We start from the raw sequence: 18,253 nt of genomic DNA on the forward strand, positions 1-18,253 counted from the left end.
CCACAGTCATCAGATCTCAATCCAATAGAGCACCTTTGGTATGTGGTGTAATGGGAGATTTGCATCGTGGATGTGCAGCCCACAAATCTGCAGCAACTGCATGATGCCATCATGTCAATATGGACCAAAATCTTTGAAGAATGTTTCCAACACCTTGTTGAATATATGCCACAAAGAATTAAGGCAGTTCTGAAGGCAAAAGGGGGTCCAACCTGGTACTAGCAAGGTGTACCTAATAAAGTGGCTGGTGAGTGTATATTTCCTTTATCGTACATCATGGGACACAGAGCCTTAAGTAATTACTTAATGGGTTATAGGCTACCTTCAGGTGGTGGATACTGGTATACCCAATCCAGGAAGTTCACTCCCTATATAACCCCTCCTCCTTCCAGGAACACATCAGCTTTTTCGCCAGTGTCTAAGGTGTTGGTCACGAGTGAAGATGTGCTCTGAGGAGCTCCAGGAGGAATCCATGCTGGATTTAAATAACCTCCATAGACCAGATCCGTCCAAAGGGCCATTGAGGCCTAAAAGGATGGTACCTGGGGCCTTGTATCCGAAGCACGAGGTTTTGCCTGTAACTCCTCCCTTTTTAGGGCTGGACCCCAGGAACCCAGGGCTTAGGTCTTGCTACATTACCTAAAGCTTTCCTGGTGGGGTGCTTCACAGGTCCAAGGGAGTTGGAACCCCGTTTTAGGGACCCGGTCCTTGAAGGTTTGCTAAACGCAGCCCGCCGTGATGGGTGAAGGTTGGATTGTCTGTTAATTCAGCAAATCCTGCGGCGGGGATAAGGTAAAGGAAGAAACTTAGGTATTAAAAACACCTATGTATTCTTCCATTAAGGAAAAAATTTTGTCATGCCTTAATTCTCCACTAGAGGGAGTCTATGCACATAACTTACTCTGTTGTCTTCACTGTAAAGCTCAGTCAGTCTGTGTATGGCCACAGCAGCGTGTGCAGGGGGATTCCTCTCAGGTAAAAGAAATCTGCCAAATGTTTTCTTTTCTCCCCCTGAAGGGACCAGAGGGTTAGGGGGACATCAGCGGTGTAGTTGAAATGCTGTTACTGTTGTGTGTGCCTGCTACAAACAGGTCTCTGCCTCCCCCCCCCCCCCCCCCGTGTTGGGTCTGTAGACCTGAAAACGCCGCACACGAACGCAAGAACAGTTTTAAATGTAAAAAGGGGCGTAATTTTTTGGGAGGGGCGGGGCCTAAGCGTGGTGACGCACAGCAGGCATAAACAGATAAAACTACAGCTGTGACAGTCTCTCCTCGGCTGACGAGGAGGAAACAGCCTGCACACAGGGACACAGGAGCTGTAGGACACGTGAGGGTTGCAAGCTGACATTCCTGATACAGGAAGGACACTTTTTTCCCAGCACTAGGCTGAACTTTATAGCGGCTTTAAATGCCATGACTATGTTCAGCGATTAAGTGCAATTGTATATTGCCTCTGTTTTTATACTTAGGGCTATGCCTACCAAAAAAGACACCACAAAGACCAAAAAAGTACTAACGGTTTCACCCCCAGGCGTTAGGATCTCGAGTCGCATTTCCGCGCTGTCATCCTCGCCTGAATTACTAGTTATGGCAAGCCAGGGTGAACCATTGGAACAAATTAATGGTGCAACTGCTTCTCACTTCTCAGCCCTTGTATACGTGACTGAAGATGTCCTTTCCTCCTCCCTGCAGGGTCTGGAAGGAAGATTAGCGGCTTTAATCGCATCCTCCATTCAAATGTATAGGAAGCGTGCAAGGGGAACAGTGGGCACAGGATGAGGTGTTACCCTCAGTCAATCAGGAGAAAAAACAAACCGATCATTCCTCTGTGGAGGCAACAACGGTAGATTAACCTTTTTCAGCCTCTCAATCTGAGAAATTGCTGATACAATCTCTTTTATGGCGATGGTTCGTTCAACTTTCATGCTACCCCTAACGGAGTCTCCTGAAAGCTCGGTTTCTTTCTTTGGGTTTTCTTAAAACCCTCCCAACCTTTGCATGCGTTTCCTGCACATGCATTACTAGAACAGCTTATTTTTGCTGAATGGGATCACCCGGATAAGCATTTTCTCCCTCCTAAGAGATTTTCGATTCTCTATCCCCTGGAGGAGAAATTCACCAAAAAATGGAAAGTACCAGCAATTGACGCTGCGATTTCCAGTGTGAATAAAGGCCTAACTTGTCCTGTAGACAATGCACAAATGCTTACAGTAGGTGACCGCGATATTGTGTCAATCTCGCTGCTTTTCTCTGCGAGATTTGACACCTACGAGACCTGTCGCGGGAGCCAGCGCCGAGATGGCTCACTCATCGGGAAAGGAAAACTTTTTTTCCTTTCCCGATGAGCGACAGGCAGTGCTGACAGGTGTCTGGTATAAATCCTGAGGGGGAATGCTGCGCCAAATTTTAAATGAAAAAACCAGCGTGGGTTCCCCCCCAGGGCCATACCAAGTTGTATGGATTGTAAGGGGAACCCCCTACGCCGAAAAATCAGTGTGGGGATCCCTCCAAAATCCATACCAGACCCTTATCCGAAGCATGCAGCCCGGCCGGTCAGGAAAGGGGGCCGTTGGTTGTCAGGGTCTGCGGGCGGGGGGATTATCGGAATCCGGGAGTCCCCTTTAATAAGGGGGCCCCCAGATCCCGGCCCCCACCCTATGTGAATGAGTATGGGGTACCCCTACCCATTCACCTAGGAAAATAAAGTGTTAATAAAAAAAACACACCACACAGGTTTTAAAAGAAATTTATTAGGCAGCTCCGGGGGGGGTGTCTCTTTCGACTTCGGGGGTCTTCTTCCGACTTCTTCTTCCGGTGTTCCGCCTCTTCTCCCGGGCCCCTCCACTATCTTCTTCCAGCTCTTTTGCTAGCGGGGGCCCGGTCTGCTGCCGCTGTCCGGTTCTTCTCCCGTATCTTCTGCCAGACTCCCCCGCTATCTTCTTCCAGCTCTATTGCTAGCGGGGGACCCGGTCTGCTGCGCTGTTTTGTCCCTTCTTCTATTCTTCTGATGTTGACATGATGCTCCCTCTTGCTGGAATGGTGTGTCCGTGCTGCGGAGCCATTTATAAAGGTGGTGACCCCGCCCCCTTGTGACGTCACAGTCCCAGCATGCGCAGGGACACTGGCATCATAAGGGGGCGTGACCCCAGAGTCCCTGCGCATGCTGGGACTGTGACATCACAAGGGGGCTGTCACAGTCCCCATACTCATTCACATAAGGTGGGGGGCCGGGATCTGGGGGCCCCCTTATTAAAGGGGGCTCCCGGATTCCGATAAGCCCCCCCGCCCACAGACCCTGACAACCAACAGCCAGGGTTGTCGGGAAGAGGCCCTTGTCCTCATCAACATGGGGGCTAGGTGCTTTGGGGTGGGGGGGCCCCCAGGGCGCCCCCCTCCCCCAAGGCACCAACCCCCCATGTTGAGGGCATGCGGCCTGGTACTGTTCAGGGAGGGTGGGGGCGCTCGCTCGTCCCCACCCCTTTCCTGACAGGCTGGGCTGCGTGCTTCGGATAAGGGTCTGGTATGGATTTTGGGGGGAACCCCACGCTGATTTTTCGGCGTAGGGGGTTCCCCTTACAATCCATACCAGACCTAAGGGCCTGGTATGCCCCTGGGGGGGAACCCAAGCCAGTTTTTTCATTTAAAATTTGGCGCGGCGTTCCCCCTCAGGATTCATACCAGACACCTGTCAGCACTGCCTGTCGCTCATCGCGAAAGGAAAAAAAGTGAATGAGCCAACGCGACATGCACAGTGCCCTGTCGCCGAGAACTAGCGTGATGGGATCGCGCTGGAAACACAATCTCGCGGTCAGGTACTGTAAGGATTCAACAGATAAAAAGTTGGAATCCCTGTTAAAATCTTCCTTTTCCATGGCAGGTGCTGTTACTCAGCCTGCAGTCGCTGCAATAGTCGTCTGTCAATCCCTAAAGGACCAATTTAAACAGGCCTTTAGGTGTCCTTTTATGAAACTGAGATCAGCGGCGATCCCGAGTCTCACCGCTGATCTCAGCGCTTTACCAGTTTATGAAACTGAGATAATCAGCGGAGAACATGTTCTCCGCTGATTATCTCAGCAGAGTGAGAATTCACAGAAACGGCCAGTTTATGAAGGTGCGATCTCCACACCTCACTGGCGATCTGTGACAGAATTCTCACTTTCTGATTCACCATTTCAGAAGTGGAGAATCAGAGTGAGAAGCCTGAAACTGGCTGATATTCTGGAGAAAGAAAGAAGTCTTTTGACTTCTTTCTTTCACCAAACAGTCAGAGCACACCTTCCCCACCATTACACACCCCAAAACCAGCAGGATAGGAATTTATAGTGTATATATGTGTATATATATATATATATATATATATATATATATGTGTGTATATGTATGTATGTATGTGTATGTGTATATATATATATATATATATATATATGTGTGTGTGTGTGTGTATCTATATCTATATATATATATATATATATATATATATATATATATATATATATATATATATATATATATATATATAATATATTTTTTTTTAGATGTTCACGTCTCTGGCTGGGTTCACACTTGTGTGATGCGTGAACCAGCGTGATTCCTGTGCGGGTTTTCACATCGCACCTACATTGACATCTGCGCACCACTGCGGGTGTCAATGTAAAGTTAATGACACCCCCAGATCATTTCACAGATCGCAATGCGAACTATGTAATGGTGCAGAAATCGGATCGCATGGGTGTTCACACCCATGCGATCCGATTCCAGTGCGGACCAAATAAAGGGTCCTGTACCATTTTGGTGCAAATGCAATATGATTTAGGGCCAGTTCCCACTGCTGCGGTGTCCGAGATCGGATGTGATTCGCACCGCAGTGCAAAATCACATCCGATCTCTGTGCGATGCGATTTCAGCCATACAGATAGTATTGCTAAATTTGCATTGCCCTCGGACCATACTCTTACAGGACCCTTTTTTTGGTCCACAGCAGAATTGGATTGCATGGGTGTTCACACCCATGCGATTCGATTACTGTCCGAGTTTGCAGATCGCACTGCGATATGCGAACTGATTTGGGGGTGTTAACTTTTAGGCCCAGTTCACACTTGTGCGATGCCGGACATCGCACAGGCATCGCATGTTATTTGCAGCACACTGCCATTCACATTACATGCGATGTCTGTGCGGTGCGATATCAGCTGTACAGATAGTATGGCTGATATCGCACCGCATTCGGTGCAAACACGCACAGGACCCTTTTTTCTGTTCGGACCAGAATCGGATCGCATGTGTGTTCACACATATGCGATCCGATTCATGTCCGAACTGTCAGTTCGCAGTGCGATATGCAAGCTGATCTGGGGGTGTCCTTAACAATGTATTGACACTCCCCAGCGATTCGCATATGGCAGTGTGAACTGACATGCGAGTCGGTGCGATGCGGGAACCCGCAGTGGATTCGCAGTGTTCTCGCATCGCACCAGTTTATCAATTTTTATGTTTATCTATAATGAAATATATTTTATTTTAATTTATTAATAAATATTTATACTTGTATACTTTATTAAAATTATTTTTTTAATGATTATAAATGTATTTTGCATTTATATGAATGGTGTATAGCTGCATTACATATGTGCATTACATTCATTTACTATACACCATTCACATTTAAATAGGAACATGTATGATCTTTAAATATTGATAAAAACAATGTTTTTTTTATAATTAGGTTAATGTATATTGTGTAGGGGGAATTTATCTTTATTATTTTATTAATATGTTGGGGAATAATGTGTGCTGATTTGTGTTAAACTTTTGTATTTTATGGTTCCTCATACTGTAATCCCGCTACATCACACGAGATTACAGTGAGAGGAGCCGTTCTCAGGAGTTCCCGGCGTTTGTAGATCGCTCCTCAACTCAACATGAGAAGCGATCTACACACTTTCATAAACAGGCACTCAGAGGAGAGCGATCTCCTCTGAGAATGCCTGAGAACTGAAAAGCGGTATTTTACCGCACTTTCATAAAAGGACACCTTTAGAGAGCTTCCTGCACAACAAGCTCGGGATTTGGCTGAATTACCAAAAGCATTATTGTCATGGTTATGCAGTAATCTTTCTCTGTCAGTTTACCTGCTCCTCATGTGTTCAGACTAAGAGGCCAGCCACTCACACCTGGCTGGTTTTATAACCTCTCCTCTAACCTCTCCAGGCCCTATCAGGGAACCCTATATTAACCTGTGCACTGCAAGTCAGCAGTGCTGATCAACCATTGTGTATCCTTTGTGTGTTTGGCTTCCTGTTCCTGCTTGCCGTGTGCTCTACGTTTATTTCTGTTACCGACCTTGGCGTGTTCTCAACTACTCTGCTCGTGACCCCGACCTTTGGTGTGGCCCCGACTATCCCTGTTTGCCTGTGACCCTGAACCGTTGGCGTGAACTCTGTTGTCCTTGTCTGCTTGTGGCCCCGACCTTGGCTTATTCCCTTACTATACTTATCCTCCTGTTGCCTACTGTGGGCGTGAGCTGGGTTACCCTCGCGACCTGGAGCCAGTTGCAGCCCAGTCCATCCTCACCACTAGAGGCTCTGGTAAACACCTGCTGGCTCTTAGACTCCGTGCCCTAGGGAATCTTACGCTCTAACCCCGGTGGGATCTGTCTTGGTGTTCCAGCGGCCTTGCCTTCCTTACCACCTTGACTCCCATCCGCAGCAGTCAGCCATAGGGTCCACTACTTTGCGGTGCACTCCTGATCCCAACGGTGTGCATCTGTCACCTAGCCTCAAGGTGATATGACAATTATGCTTTGCCATAGATGCCATTAAAGATTCTATTCACCAGGCGTCCCGCCTTACGCTTATGCATATGCGTAGAATCCTGTGGTTAAAAAATTGGTCAGCTGAAGCATCATGTAAAAACCTCCTAACTGGGTTCCCTTTTCATGGGGAGCAGCTATTTGGAGAAGACTGGAGGAAAAATTTACAGCAACTTGTTTGGAGAGTAGTTGTAGAAGCCACCTACCTTTTTAATGTTCATATAATGAAATATTGAAAACCACCCTGCTCTTCAACACTATATGAATCACTCCTTTCTATGCACCCCTGAAGAAGTGCACGGTGATACTAGCCAAATCAATATTTCATTCCGATATGCATTTTTAACTATGTATAAATTATTAATAATATTTTTTTCTACTACTATACCTACATACAGTCAGGTCCATAAATATTGGGACATCGACACAATTCTCATCTTTTTGGCTCTATACACCACCACAAGGGATTTGAAATGAAACGAACAAGATGTGCTTTAACTGCAGACTTTCAGCTTTAATTTGAGGGCATTTACATCCAAATCAGGTGAACGGTGTAGGAATTACAACAGTTTGTATATGTGCCTCCCACTTTTTAAGGGACCAGAAGTAATGGGACAATTGGCTGCTCAGCTGTTCCATGGCCAGGTGTGTGTTATTCCCTCATTATCCATTTACAAGGAGCAGATAAAAGGTCCAGAGTTAATTTCAAGTGTGCTATTTACATTTGGATCTGTTGCTGTCAACTCTCAATATGAGATCCAAAGAGCTGTCACTATCAGTGAAGCAAGCCATCATTAGGCTGAAAAAACAAAACAAACCCATCAGAGAGATAGCAAAAACATTAGGTGTGGCCAAATCAACTGTTTGGAACAGTTGAACAAACAAAGAACGCATCGGTGAGCTCAGCAACACCAAAAGACCCGGAAGACAACGGAAAACAACTGTGGTGGGTGACCGAAGAATTATTTCCCTGGTGAAGAAAACACCCTTCACAACTGTTGGCCAGATCAAGAACACTCTCAAGGAGGTAGATGTATGTGTGTCAAAGTCAACAATCAAGAGAAGACTTCACCACAGTGAATACAGAGGGTTCACCACAAGATGTAAACCATTGGTGAGCCTCAAAAACAGGAAGGCCAGATTACAGTTTGCCAAACATCTAAAAAAGCCTTCACAGTTCTGGAACAACATTCTATGGACAGATGAGACCAAGATCAGCTTGTACCAGAGTGATGGGAAGAGAAAAGTATGGGGAAGGAAAGGAACTGCTCATGATCCAAAGCATACCACCTCATCAGTGAAGCATGGTGGTGGTAGTGTCATCAAACGTTTCTGCGGTTCGAGTTAGAACAGCAGCATTTCCAGTTTGTAGCCCTGCCCTTCGGGCTAGCCACAGAACCCCGGATGTTCACAAAAGTGCTGGCCCCACCTCTAGCCAGGTTAAGGGCACAGGGCATAACAGTCGTAGCGTACCTAGACGATCTATTGCTAATAGACCAGTCGGTGGCTCGTTTGGAGCAAAGCATACGCACTACAACCTAAAACAAGCTAAAAGGGCTGGAGTACTTGGGTCTGATCATAGACACAGCCCAGGAAAAGGTGTTCTTGCCTCAGGCAAAGATCAATTCCATAAGAGAGCTGGTGCGGATGGTCAGGTCATATGGCGATCCCTCCATTCGCCTTTGCATGAGGTTGCTAGGAACCATGGTGGCTTCATGCGAAGCAGTTCCCTATGCCCAGTTCTATTCAAGACTGTTGCAAAACAGTATCCTGTCTGCTTGGAACAAAACAATTCGCTTTAGACTTGCCAATGCGGCTGTCTCCAAGAGTGTTCAAAGCCTCACTTGGTGGTTATTAACCCAGAATCTTCTGAAAGGAAAATACTTCAGACCAGTCATCTGGAAAGTGGTAACGACCGATGCCAGCCTTTTAGGCAGGGGAGCAGTACTAGAAAAGACAACTGTCCAGGGACAGTGGTCAAGAACTGAAAGAACCTTGCCTATCAATATCCTAGAGATTCGGGCAGTGCGTCTGGCTCTAAAGGCCTGGACTTTCAGGTTACGGGATTGTCCTGTCAGGATTCAATCCGACAATGCCACAGCTGTGGCCTATATCAATCACCAAGGGGGCACCAAAAGTCTCTCAGCGCAGAGAGAGGTGAACCATATTCTAACTTGGGCAGAAAGGAATGTTCCATGCCTATTGGCAGTCTTCATTCCGGGAGTAGAGAATTGGCAGGCGGACTACTTGAGTCGCCAGCAGTTTTTCCCAGGGGAATGGTCTCTTCACCCCGACATATTTCGGGCTGTTTGCCAAAGATGGGGGACTCCGGACGTAGATCTTCTAGCGTACAGGTTCAACATGAAGTTGGTCAACTTTGTAGCCAGAACAAGGGATCCACTTGCATGCGGAACAGATGCGTTGGTGACCCCGTGGGATCAGTTTTCACTGACCTATGCATTCCCCCTATTCAGTTGCTGCCTCAACTTCTTTGCAGGATCAAGCTGGAAAGAAAGCCGGTAATTCTGGTGGCGCCAGCATGGCCCAGAAGGTCATGGTATGCAGAAATCGTAAAGATGGCAGTGAACTGGCTGCAGCCATTCGCATCAACCCTGACATCTGTGGGGTCTCATTACGCCAAAACAAATACAAAATGTCCTTATTCGCAGACGACATTCTGCTGACTTTGACTAGACCCCACATTTCCCTCCCAAACCTACACACCCTGCTTAAGGAATTTAGCTTCCTCTCAGGCTATAAGATCAACACAAGCAAAATGGAAGCTTTGCCCATACTCATCTCACCCTCAGATCTTATCTCCCTACAACAAAATTATTCCTATCATTGGTGTACGAAATCCCTCAAATATTTAGGCATTACCTAACCTCCTCATATTCAAACCTTTACCAGGCCAACTTCCCCCCTCTCTTCCGCGACATTGACCGACTCCTGCGACAAGGACACATATCCCATCTCTCTCCTGGGTCGCATCAATGTCCTGAAGATGTCTATCTTGCCAAGACTCCTCTATCTATTTGAAACCCTACCGATCCCCGTTCCAATGTCACAACTTAAAGCTACCCAGAGGTCATTCCTTAACTTTATTTGGCACTATAAAGCTCATCGAATAGCTAGCTCGGTCGTACTTGCCCCTAGATCCAGAGGTGGGTTGGGAGCCCCGGACCTCCTCAAATATTATTTTGCTACCCGTCTAAAACAGATCCTTGTCTGGTCACATAGAATGGCATCCAGTATCTGGTTGGAAATTGAAATGAACATTACTAGTCCAGTCCACCCCTGCTCCATGATTTGGACAAATTTAGAGATCTCCATAACCCAACTTAGAAACTTATGCCTGCACTAGATGATTTTCACTCCTTCTCATCCCCATGCTCACCCCTGTTAAATGTGCTGTTTAATCCTGACATACCGGATAGTTTATCATATACTCGAATGCTCCCATGGACACAGGCTGGAAGTCCTGCAAATATTGGAACAGATCCGCAGAATGGAACACCTCACTGCTACTATCCATGATACACTTCCTCAATTTTCAAAGATTTGGGACCTGTGGGACCACACAGAACTCAACCCTGAGACTATCCCATTACCTTCCAATAGCACAATACCTTCTTGAACATGTATGGTGAATGCTTTACTCCCCCGACCCCTCCCTTCCCCCCTTCTATGTGGGAATCCTATGGAGCGCCTCTATCGGGTATAGGCACTCCTGAGACCCCACAAACCCTAGTGAGCAACAATTTCTATGGTGTGATATACCATTATACCTAGACTGTCCCCTCCCTGGGTCCTTCCCCATTTCGCTCCCTCATTACGCCTCCCTCCTTATGATCTATATATCTGTCATATTGTAAACCTGCAAAGTTGGTAACATTGTAATCTTACCTTTAAGGCTTCGGCCTATGTTATATACTTTTTGAATGATTGTACTAATTTTGTACTGACAACTGTTTGACATTGCCTTCCCTTCTGTATTTTTGAAACCCTTTAATAAAAAATACAATTTAAATTTAAAAAAAATACAATTTAAAAAAAAAAGATGGCAGTGAAGGGCCCATGGTCCCTCCCACTACGGCCAGATCTGCTCTCACAGGGACCGATATTCCATCCTTCCTTAAGGCCTCTAAATTTAACGGCTTGGCTATTGAAACCCACATTCTGAAGAAACGTGGGATTTCCGGGTCAGTTATCTCTACCCTGATTAATGCAAGGAAGCCAGCTTCCAGAACCATATATTATAGAGTCTGGAGGGCTTATGTTTCCTGGTGTGAATCCAAGGGTTGGCACCCTCGGAGATATATCATAGGCAGAATTCTTGCCTTTCTACAATTAGGGGTAGAAATTAAATTGGCCTTAAGTACTATTAAAGGCCAAATCTCAGCTTTATCGGTCTTATTTCAAAGACCACTTGCTACACATTCTTTAGTCTGGGGTTTTATGCAAGGGGTGATGCGGCTTAATCCACCTGTCAAACCTCCCTTGAGCCCTTGGCATTTGAACTTAGTTTTGTCTGTGTTACAAAAACAGCCATTTGAACCGATACAACATATTTCCTTAGTCCTTCTGACAAGGAAGTTGTTTTTTTTTTTTTTTGGTTACTATATCCTCAGCAAGGAGGGTTTCAGAATTGGCTGCTCTTTCTTGTAAAGAGCCATATTTGATTTTCCATGAGGACAGAGTGGTTGTTGCGCCCTCGTCCAGGTTTTTTACCAAAAGTGGTCTCAGGTTTCCACCTGAACCAAGATATTGTCCTGCCATCGTTTTTTCCAAAACCATGTTCCAGGGAAGAAAAGTCACTACATTGTCTTGATGTGGTGAGAGCAGTGAAAATCTATTTAAAGGCAACTGCTCAGATTTGTAAGACTGATGTCTTATTTATTCTGCCAGAGGGTCCTAAGAAAGGTCAGGCAGCATCAAAATCCACTGTCGCTAAGTGGATTCGGCAAGTGATAATTCAAACTTATGATTTAAGGGGTAAGATTCCCCCTTTTCAAGTTAAGGCGCACTCTACCAGGGCAGTTAGTGCTTCTTGGGCAGTGCGTCATCAGGCCTCCATGGCTCAGGTCTGTAAGACCGCAACTTGGTCTTCAGTGCATACATTCACAAAATTTTATCAGGTGGATGTAAGGAGGTATGAGGATATCGCCTTCGGGCGCAGTGTGCTGCAGGCAGCAGTATAGGTCCTCAAGTCTGGGGGTACCCTCCGGGTTGTGTCTCCCTCCCCTCAAGTAGCATTGCTATGGGACGTCCCATTAAGTAATTACTTAAGGCTCTGTGTCCCATGATGTACAATAAAGAAAATAGGATTTTTATAACAGCTTACCTGTAAAATCCTTTTCTTGGAGTACCTCATGGGACACAGAGGTCCCACCCCTCTTTTGGGATTTAAGTATATTGCTTTGCTACAAAAACTGATGTGCTCCTGGAAGGAGGAGGGGTTATATAGGGAGTGAACTTCCTGGATTGGGTATACCAGTGTCCATCCTATAACCCAATAAGTAAGGCTCTGTGTCCCATGATGTACTCCAAGAAAAGGATTTTACAGGTAAGCTGTTATAAAAATCATATTTTCTTTATTGTACATCATGGGACAGGATTTTACAGGTAAGCTGTTATAAAAAACCTATTTTTGATGTATTCAAAATGTTGATTAGTTGCACACTGATGAGCATATTTTGTTTTATTGAGATATACTTGAATTTTACCTTCAGATAAAACACTGCTGTTTTAAGATTTCAGATACCTATTTTTTTTTTTTTTATATTCACTTTTTTTATTATATAATTTATCTTATCCCATCTTATCTATATTAACTTTTCAAAAAACAGTGTATTAAAGGATACAGTGCTAAGAAAGCAGTGGAAATGCTGAAAACCTTCTATAAGCAGGAAAACCCTAATGGTTAGTGTCTCATTTCTGTTTCAGTAGGCTAGTACATTAGATCGTTCCTGAATTAAAATTTTTCTTGCTTTATTTTTCAGCACCAAAATCAAAAGTTCGCAAAAAAGAGTAACCATCAACTGAAGAAACAGAACAGTTGCTTTGTAGCTGCAATGCAGCATCACACCACCAGTAAAACTTTCTATTCTTGATAAACAGAAGTGTATAATTTTATCTACCTCATTAGGAGCTACTGGACCAAGCTGCCTACTTGGCAGATTAACAAGTGTTTTTTGATTAGGAAAAAAATCTGCCTATGGTCATTAAACTCATATTTTTGCATGTTTCTGATATAAAGGAACTTTATGTATATACATTTTTTTTTTAATAGTATGTCTTGTGCTTGTGTTTGTGTGTGAAAAGCCAAATTATGTTCTGCATATAAAGCATCCTCAGTAATACAAAGCAGACCAGAAGAGGTCAGCACAGCTACAAGCACACACAGTAGTACAGAGAAAACTTGTTCCTGGATGCTACACATTCCTATCCTGAAGTGAACCATGTAGTATGTTTTTACTGTTCAGCAATAGAAATATAACTATGGAAATCTGTCTTAAGAGAAATGTTAACTTTGTTCTGAAAATGTAATCTTAACTGTTACTGTAACCAATGGCTTAAAAAAAAAATAATATATATATATATATATATATATATATATATATATATTTTTTTTTTTAAGCCATTGGTTACAGTAACAGTTAAGATTACATTTTCAGAATATACATATATATAATATGTATATGTATGTATGTATATATATATATATATACACAGTGGGGACGGAAAGTATTCAGACCCCCTTAAATGTTTCACTCTTTGTTATATTGCAGCCATTTGCTAAAATCATTGAAGTTCATTTTTTTTCCTCATTAATGTACACACAGCACCCCACATTGACAGAAAAACACAGAATTGTTGACATTTTTGCAGATTTATTAAAAAAGGAAAAACTGAAATATCACATGGTCCTAAGTATTCAGACCCTTTGCTCAGTATTTAGTAGAAGCACCCTTTTGATCTAATACAGCCATGAGTCTTTTTGGGAAAAATGCAACAAGCTTTTCACACCTGGATTTGGGGATACTCTGCCATTCCTCCTTGCAGATCCTCTCCAGTTCTGTCAGGTTGGATGGTAAACGTTGGTGGACAGCCATTTTTAGGTCTCCAGAGATGCTCAATTAGGTTTAAGTCAGGGCCATTCAAGAACAGTCACGGAGTTGTTGTGAAGCCACTCCTTCGTTATTTTAGCTGTGTGCTTAGGGTCATTGTCTTGTTGGAAGGTAAACCTTTGGCCCAGTCTGAGGTCCTGAGCACTCTGGAGAAGGTTTTCATCCAGGATATCCCTGTACTTGGCCGCATTCATCTTTCCCTTGATTGCAACCAGTCGTCCTGTCCCCGCAGCTGAAAAACACCCCCACAGCATGATGCTTAGAATTAAGGCCAAAAAGTTCTATCTTGGTCTCATCAGACCAAAGAATCTTATTTCTCACCATCTTGGAGTCCTTCAGGTGTTGTTTAGCAAACTCCATGCAGGCTTTCATGTGTCTTGCACTGAGGAGAGGCTTCCGTTGGGCCACTCTGCCATAAAGCCCCGACTGGTGAAGGGCTGCAGTGATGATTGACCTTCTACAACTTTCTCCCATCTCCCGACTGCATCTCTGGAACTCATCCACAGTGATCTTTGGGTTCTTCTTTACCTCTCTCACCAAGGCTCTTCTCCCCTGATAGCTCAGTTTGGCCGGACAGCCAACTCTAGGAAGAGTTCTGGTCCTCCCAAACGTCTTTCATTTAAGATTTATGGAGGCCACTGTGTTTGGGACGACCAGAACCCTTCCTAGAGTTGGCTGTCTGGCCAAACTGAGCTATCAGGGGAGAAGAGCCTTGGTGAGAGAGGTAAATCCAGGAAGTTCAGCAGGGACCAGTTGAATTTTGATCCCTCTATGGCCATTCCCGCTTCCCAGGAGTTGATCTTTCTGTAGAAAGGGAATGTTGAAAAACTTTTGTTCAGCAGCTACACTCGCTGATCAATGTATTCTGACAGTGGAGATTGCCGCTGTCAGAATACAATGGCACAGGGGGAAGATTTCCTCTACCCATCTCAACTGTGTGGATAGTAGAATCTGATAATATTTTTTTTTTTTTTCAGCCTGAGTGGCTGAATGAAAAATCTATAGGCAGCCTTAGAGGCCCTTGTCTATATAGATGTTTAGGGTGAGTGACGCAAGAATTTTTAGCCAGATGGTGAGCATGACAGCCAGGCAACTAGCTTTTTCAGAAGATGTTTCAACCAAAATTGTACTGATCATGTCTTTTTTTCCCCCAAGAAATTCTTGTGCATGTGTATATTTTTATATGATTTGTATGCACAAAGAATTGCGTACAGTTTTTACGCTCTATGGAATAAAATATTTCAATACATGTCTAGGTTTTTATTTACTTTAATTAGCTCAGTGTTAAACATAAATGATCTTCTGTTTAGCGATGCATGTATACATTTTCACTCATTTATTTTTCTCTTCTCTGCATTTTACTTTTGTACATTTTAGGTACAGTAAAACCTTGGATTGCGAGCATAGTTCGTTCCAGAAACACTTGTAATCCAAAGCACTTGTATATCAAAGCGAATATCCCTATAAGAAATAATGGAAACTCAGATGATTCGTTCCACACCATTTATTCATATAAAAATGATTATGGCAATGCAAAATACAGTATAAACTGTAACTATATTGCTACACTTAGAGGCACAAAAAACACAAATAAAAAGAGCAGCACCATCTAAGTGTAGAATTTTTAATGTAAAAAAGTGGTATGACACTCACAATGTTAAAAACAATATCCCATGTTAAGGAGTCTGGTGCTCATCTGTGTAAATCCACTGGTGTATACAGTGTGTGGCCAGAGGTCAGGGGACACTGGTAGCTCCCAGCGCTTCATGGAAATCTCAGACACTGGGGAACTATTGGGGTCACTTCTGGGTGCTCCGAACGCGTGTTACGCCCGCCCCACCCGATTGGGAGTGTCTCCCGAGTTCTCCAGAAGCGCTGGGAACAACCAGCACCCCCAGACCTCTGGCCACATACTGTATACACCAGTGGCTTTACATGGATGAGCACCAGACTCCTTAATGCTGGATATTGTTTTTAACATTGTGAGTGTCATTCCACTTTTTTTACATTAAAACTGTGATCCTTCTACTGCTCGTATATCAAGTTAGAATAGAAAAAAAAATGTTTCTTGTCTTGCAAAACACTCAAATATCACGTTACTCGCAAACCAAGGTTTTACTGTATTAGGGATGTGTCATTGTTGATATATATGGTTTGCCCAGTTTATATTGTGTTAACTTTGGGGCACACAAACACAAAACATTACCCAATTTAGCCCTACACATGATCAGTTTAGAGTTAATAATGGGCCTAGAATTATTGCTCCCACTCCAGCATACACAGGGTTATGTGATGTGTACCATCAACGTTTTTGTGCATAGGTGCCCCTGACACTTGCTTCTCTTTTTGTACATGCATACTGTGGAAGTTGGGTGGGTCTGAAAAAAATTTGGAGGGAATTTTAAGTTTTTGTGTTTGTAACTTAATTTTTTACAATTTTTATTTTGATTAACTTTTGTGATGATTTTTTAGTGACTGTTTCTCCTTTAATGAGACACCAGGGGTCTAAAAGACTTTTCACCTGTTCACCAGTGAAGATGATGGGAGTGCAGCTTCTGCCCCAACCATACAGGCTGGGGAAAATGAAAGGGGGACCCGAACACACGTAACTTTAGAGTCAGCAAGAAGAAAGGAAGGAGAGCGGATGGATGTTAGCTCTGTTCCCTTTACCCACCCAAGGATAAGTGTCAGGGGCACACAGCTGTTACCTGGGGTGTTTGGAAGAAAAATAGTGGCTGCCTTGATCCCCTTAAGTCTGGATTTCGCCCTCAACATTTCACAGCAACACCTCTTCTAAAACTCACAAACGATCTACTAAAGGCTAAAACCAACAGACCATATGCTATTCTGTACTCCTACTTCTGGAACTCTCTGCTACCTTTGACACAGTGGACCACCCCCTCCTCAAAAAACTCCACTCATTTGGTCTCCTTGACTGTATTCTTATCTAGTTCTCATTATACTTATCCCAAAACATTTTCAGCGTCACTTACAATTTTACTATCTCTTCTCTTCCCTTCTCCATCCAGGTCCCCTATCTTTTGGTGTGGGCTGTGTGTCCCCTGGTTCTCCTATTCTCAAATCCTATCCTAGATCTCCTATTCTCAATTTACACCTCCTTCCTGGGTCAGCTGATAGCCTCCCATGGCTTCCAATACCATTTATATGCTGATGCCACCCAAATCTATCTCTCTACCCGGCTCACTCCATCAGTCTCCACACGCATCACTCATTTACCGACTGATATCAGCCTGGATGTCACACCATTTTCTCAGACTCAATCTATCCAAAACTGAGCTCATAATATTTCCTTTCCCTGACTTTTCTGTAAAGATTGATGGCACAATTATCAACCCGTCCCTACAAGACAAGGTGCTTTGTGTAATCCTGGACTCTGCACTATTCTTTCGGCCCCACATCCAATCACTGTCCAAAGCTTGCCACCTCCACCTACGCAACATCTCCAAAATACGCCCCTTCCTAACCAATGACAACACAAAACTTCTAACTCCCACCCTGGTCATCTTTTGCCTTGATTACTGCAATTCCCTCACTGGATTATCTTTACATAGGCTATCCCCTCTAGTCCATCATGAATGCTGCTGCTAGACTCATCCACCTTACCAGCTGTTCAGTGTCTGCTACTTCTCTCTGCCAATGCCTCCACTGGCTTTTGCTCCTGGCTACATCACTAACCTAGTCTCAAAATACAAAACCAAATCCTCTTTGTTCCTCCCAAAACCTCCTGCTCTCTACCTCTCCGGCGCCGTATGTGAGGGACAGCTCCGCTCATCCCGCAGGGTAATCAGCATACAAAGGCATAGCAGACCTCACCCCTCGCAAAAAAGCCCCCGCACGATCGCCCAGCAGCACTGTGCATGGAACGGTACCTCACACAGCCGCGATCCCGCTCCGGCTCACGATCGAGGGACACGTCTCCTTCTCCCTTAGGGAACTCTAAAATGGCCACCGCAGCAGGTCCCTCGTCTCCTTCACAGAGCGCACACAAATCTCAGCGATCAGGTACTCCCAGCACAAACGAACTTTCCTGTGAAGACATGGAGGATGGTGATCTGGGGAACCAGGGGACACACAGCCCACACCAAAAAGATTGCTCAGGCTGTAGCTGCTCTTCTCTCTCCCACTATAATGCCCGCAGTGGACAGAGCAGTATCCACAGGCATTTTACAGCTGAGAAAGGAGCTAGGAGAGCACTGACAGAGGAAGAACAGCGAATATCCTCCATTGAAGATGATCAATACCACATGAGTGCAGATATGGAAAAATATTCCCAAGCCTAGCAGCACTTGCACGAT

At 44.4% G+C, this 18,253-nt stretch overlaps 1 protein-coding gene across 6 annotated transcripts in view; it reads left to right on the plus strand.

Annotated features, from left to right (window-relative positions):
- The window catches only part of ADAT2 (adenosine deaminase tRNA specific 2), a 35,577-nt gene extending 20,391 nt beyond the window's left edge, over positions 1-15,186 (plus strand). For 5 of the 6 annotated variants that reach the window (XM_073627421.1, XM_073627417.1, XM_073627419.1 and 2 more), the window contains one exon: positions 12,810-15,186. In XM_073627421.1, coding sequence (XP_073483522.1) covers positions 12,810-12,920 — 111 coding nt within the window. In that variant the 3' untranslated portion in view covers positions 12,921-15,186. Of the gene's footprint in view, positions 1-12,656; positions 12,730-12,809 lie in introns of all 6 variants that reach the window. The other variant, XM_073627422.1, reaches the window with a different exon arrangement.
- Positions 15,187-18,253: the final 3,067 nt, after the last annotated feature.

This window comes from Aquarana catesbeiana, linkage group LG04 (genome assembly GCF_042186555.1).
Source record: "Aquarana catesbeiana isolate 2022-GZ linkage group LG04, ASM4218655v1, whole genome shotgun sequence".
NCBI classification, from domain to species: Eukaryota; Metazoa; Chordata; class Amphibia; order Anura; family Ranidae; genus Aquarana; species Aquarana catesbeiana.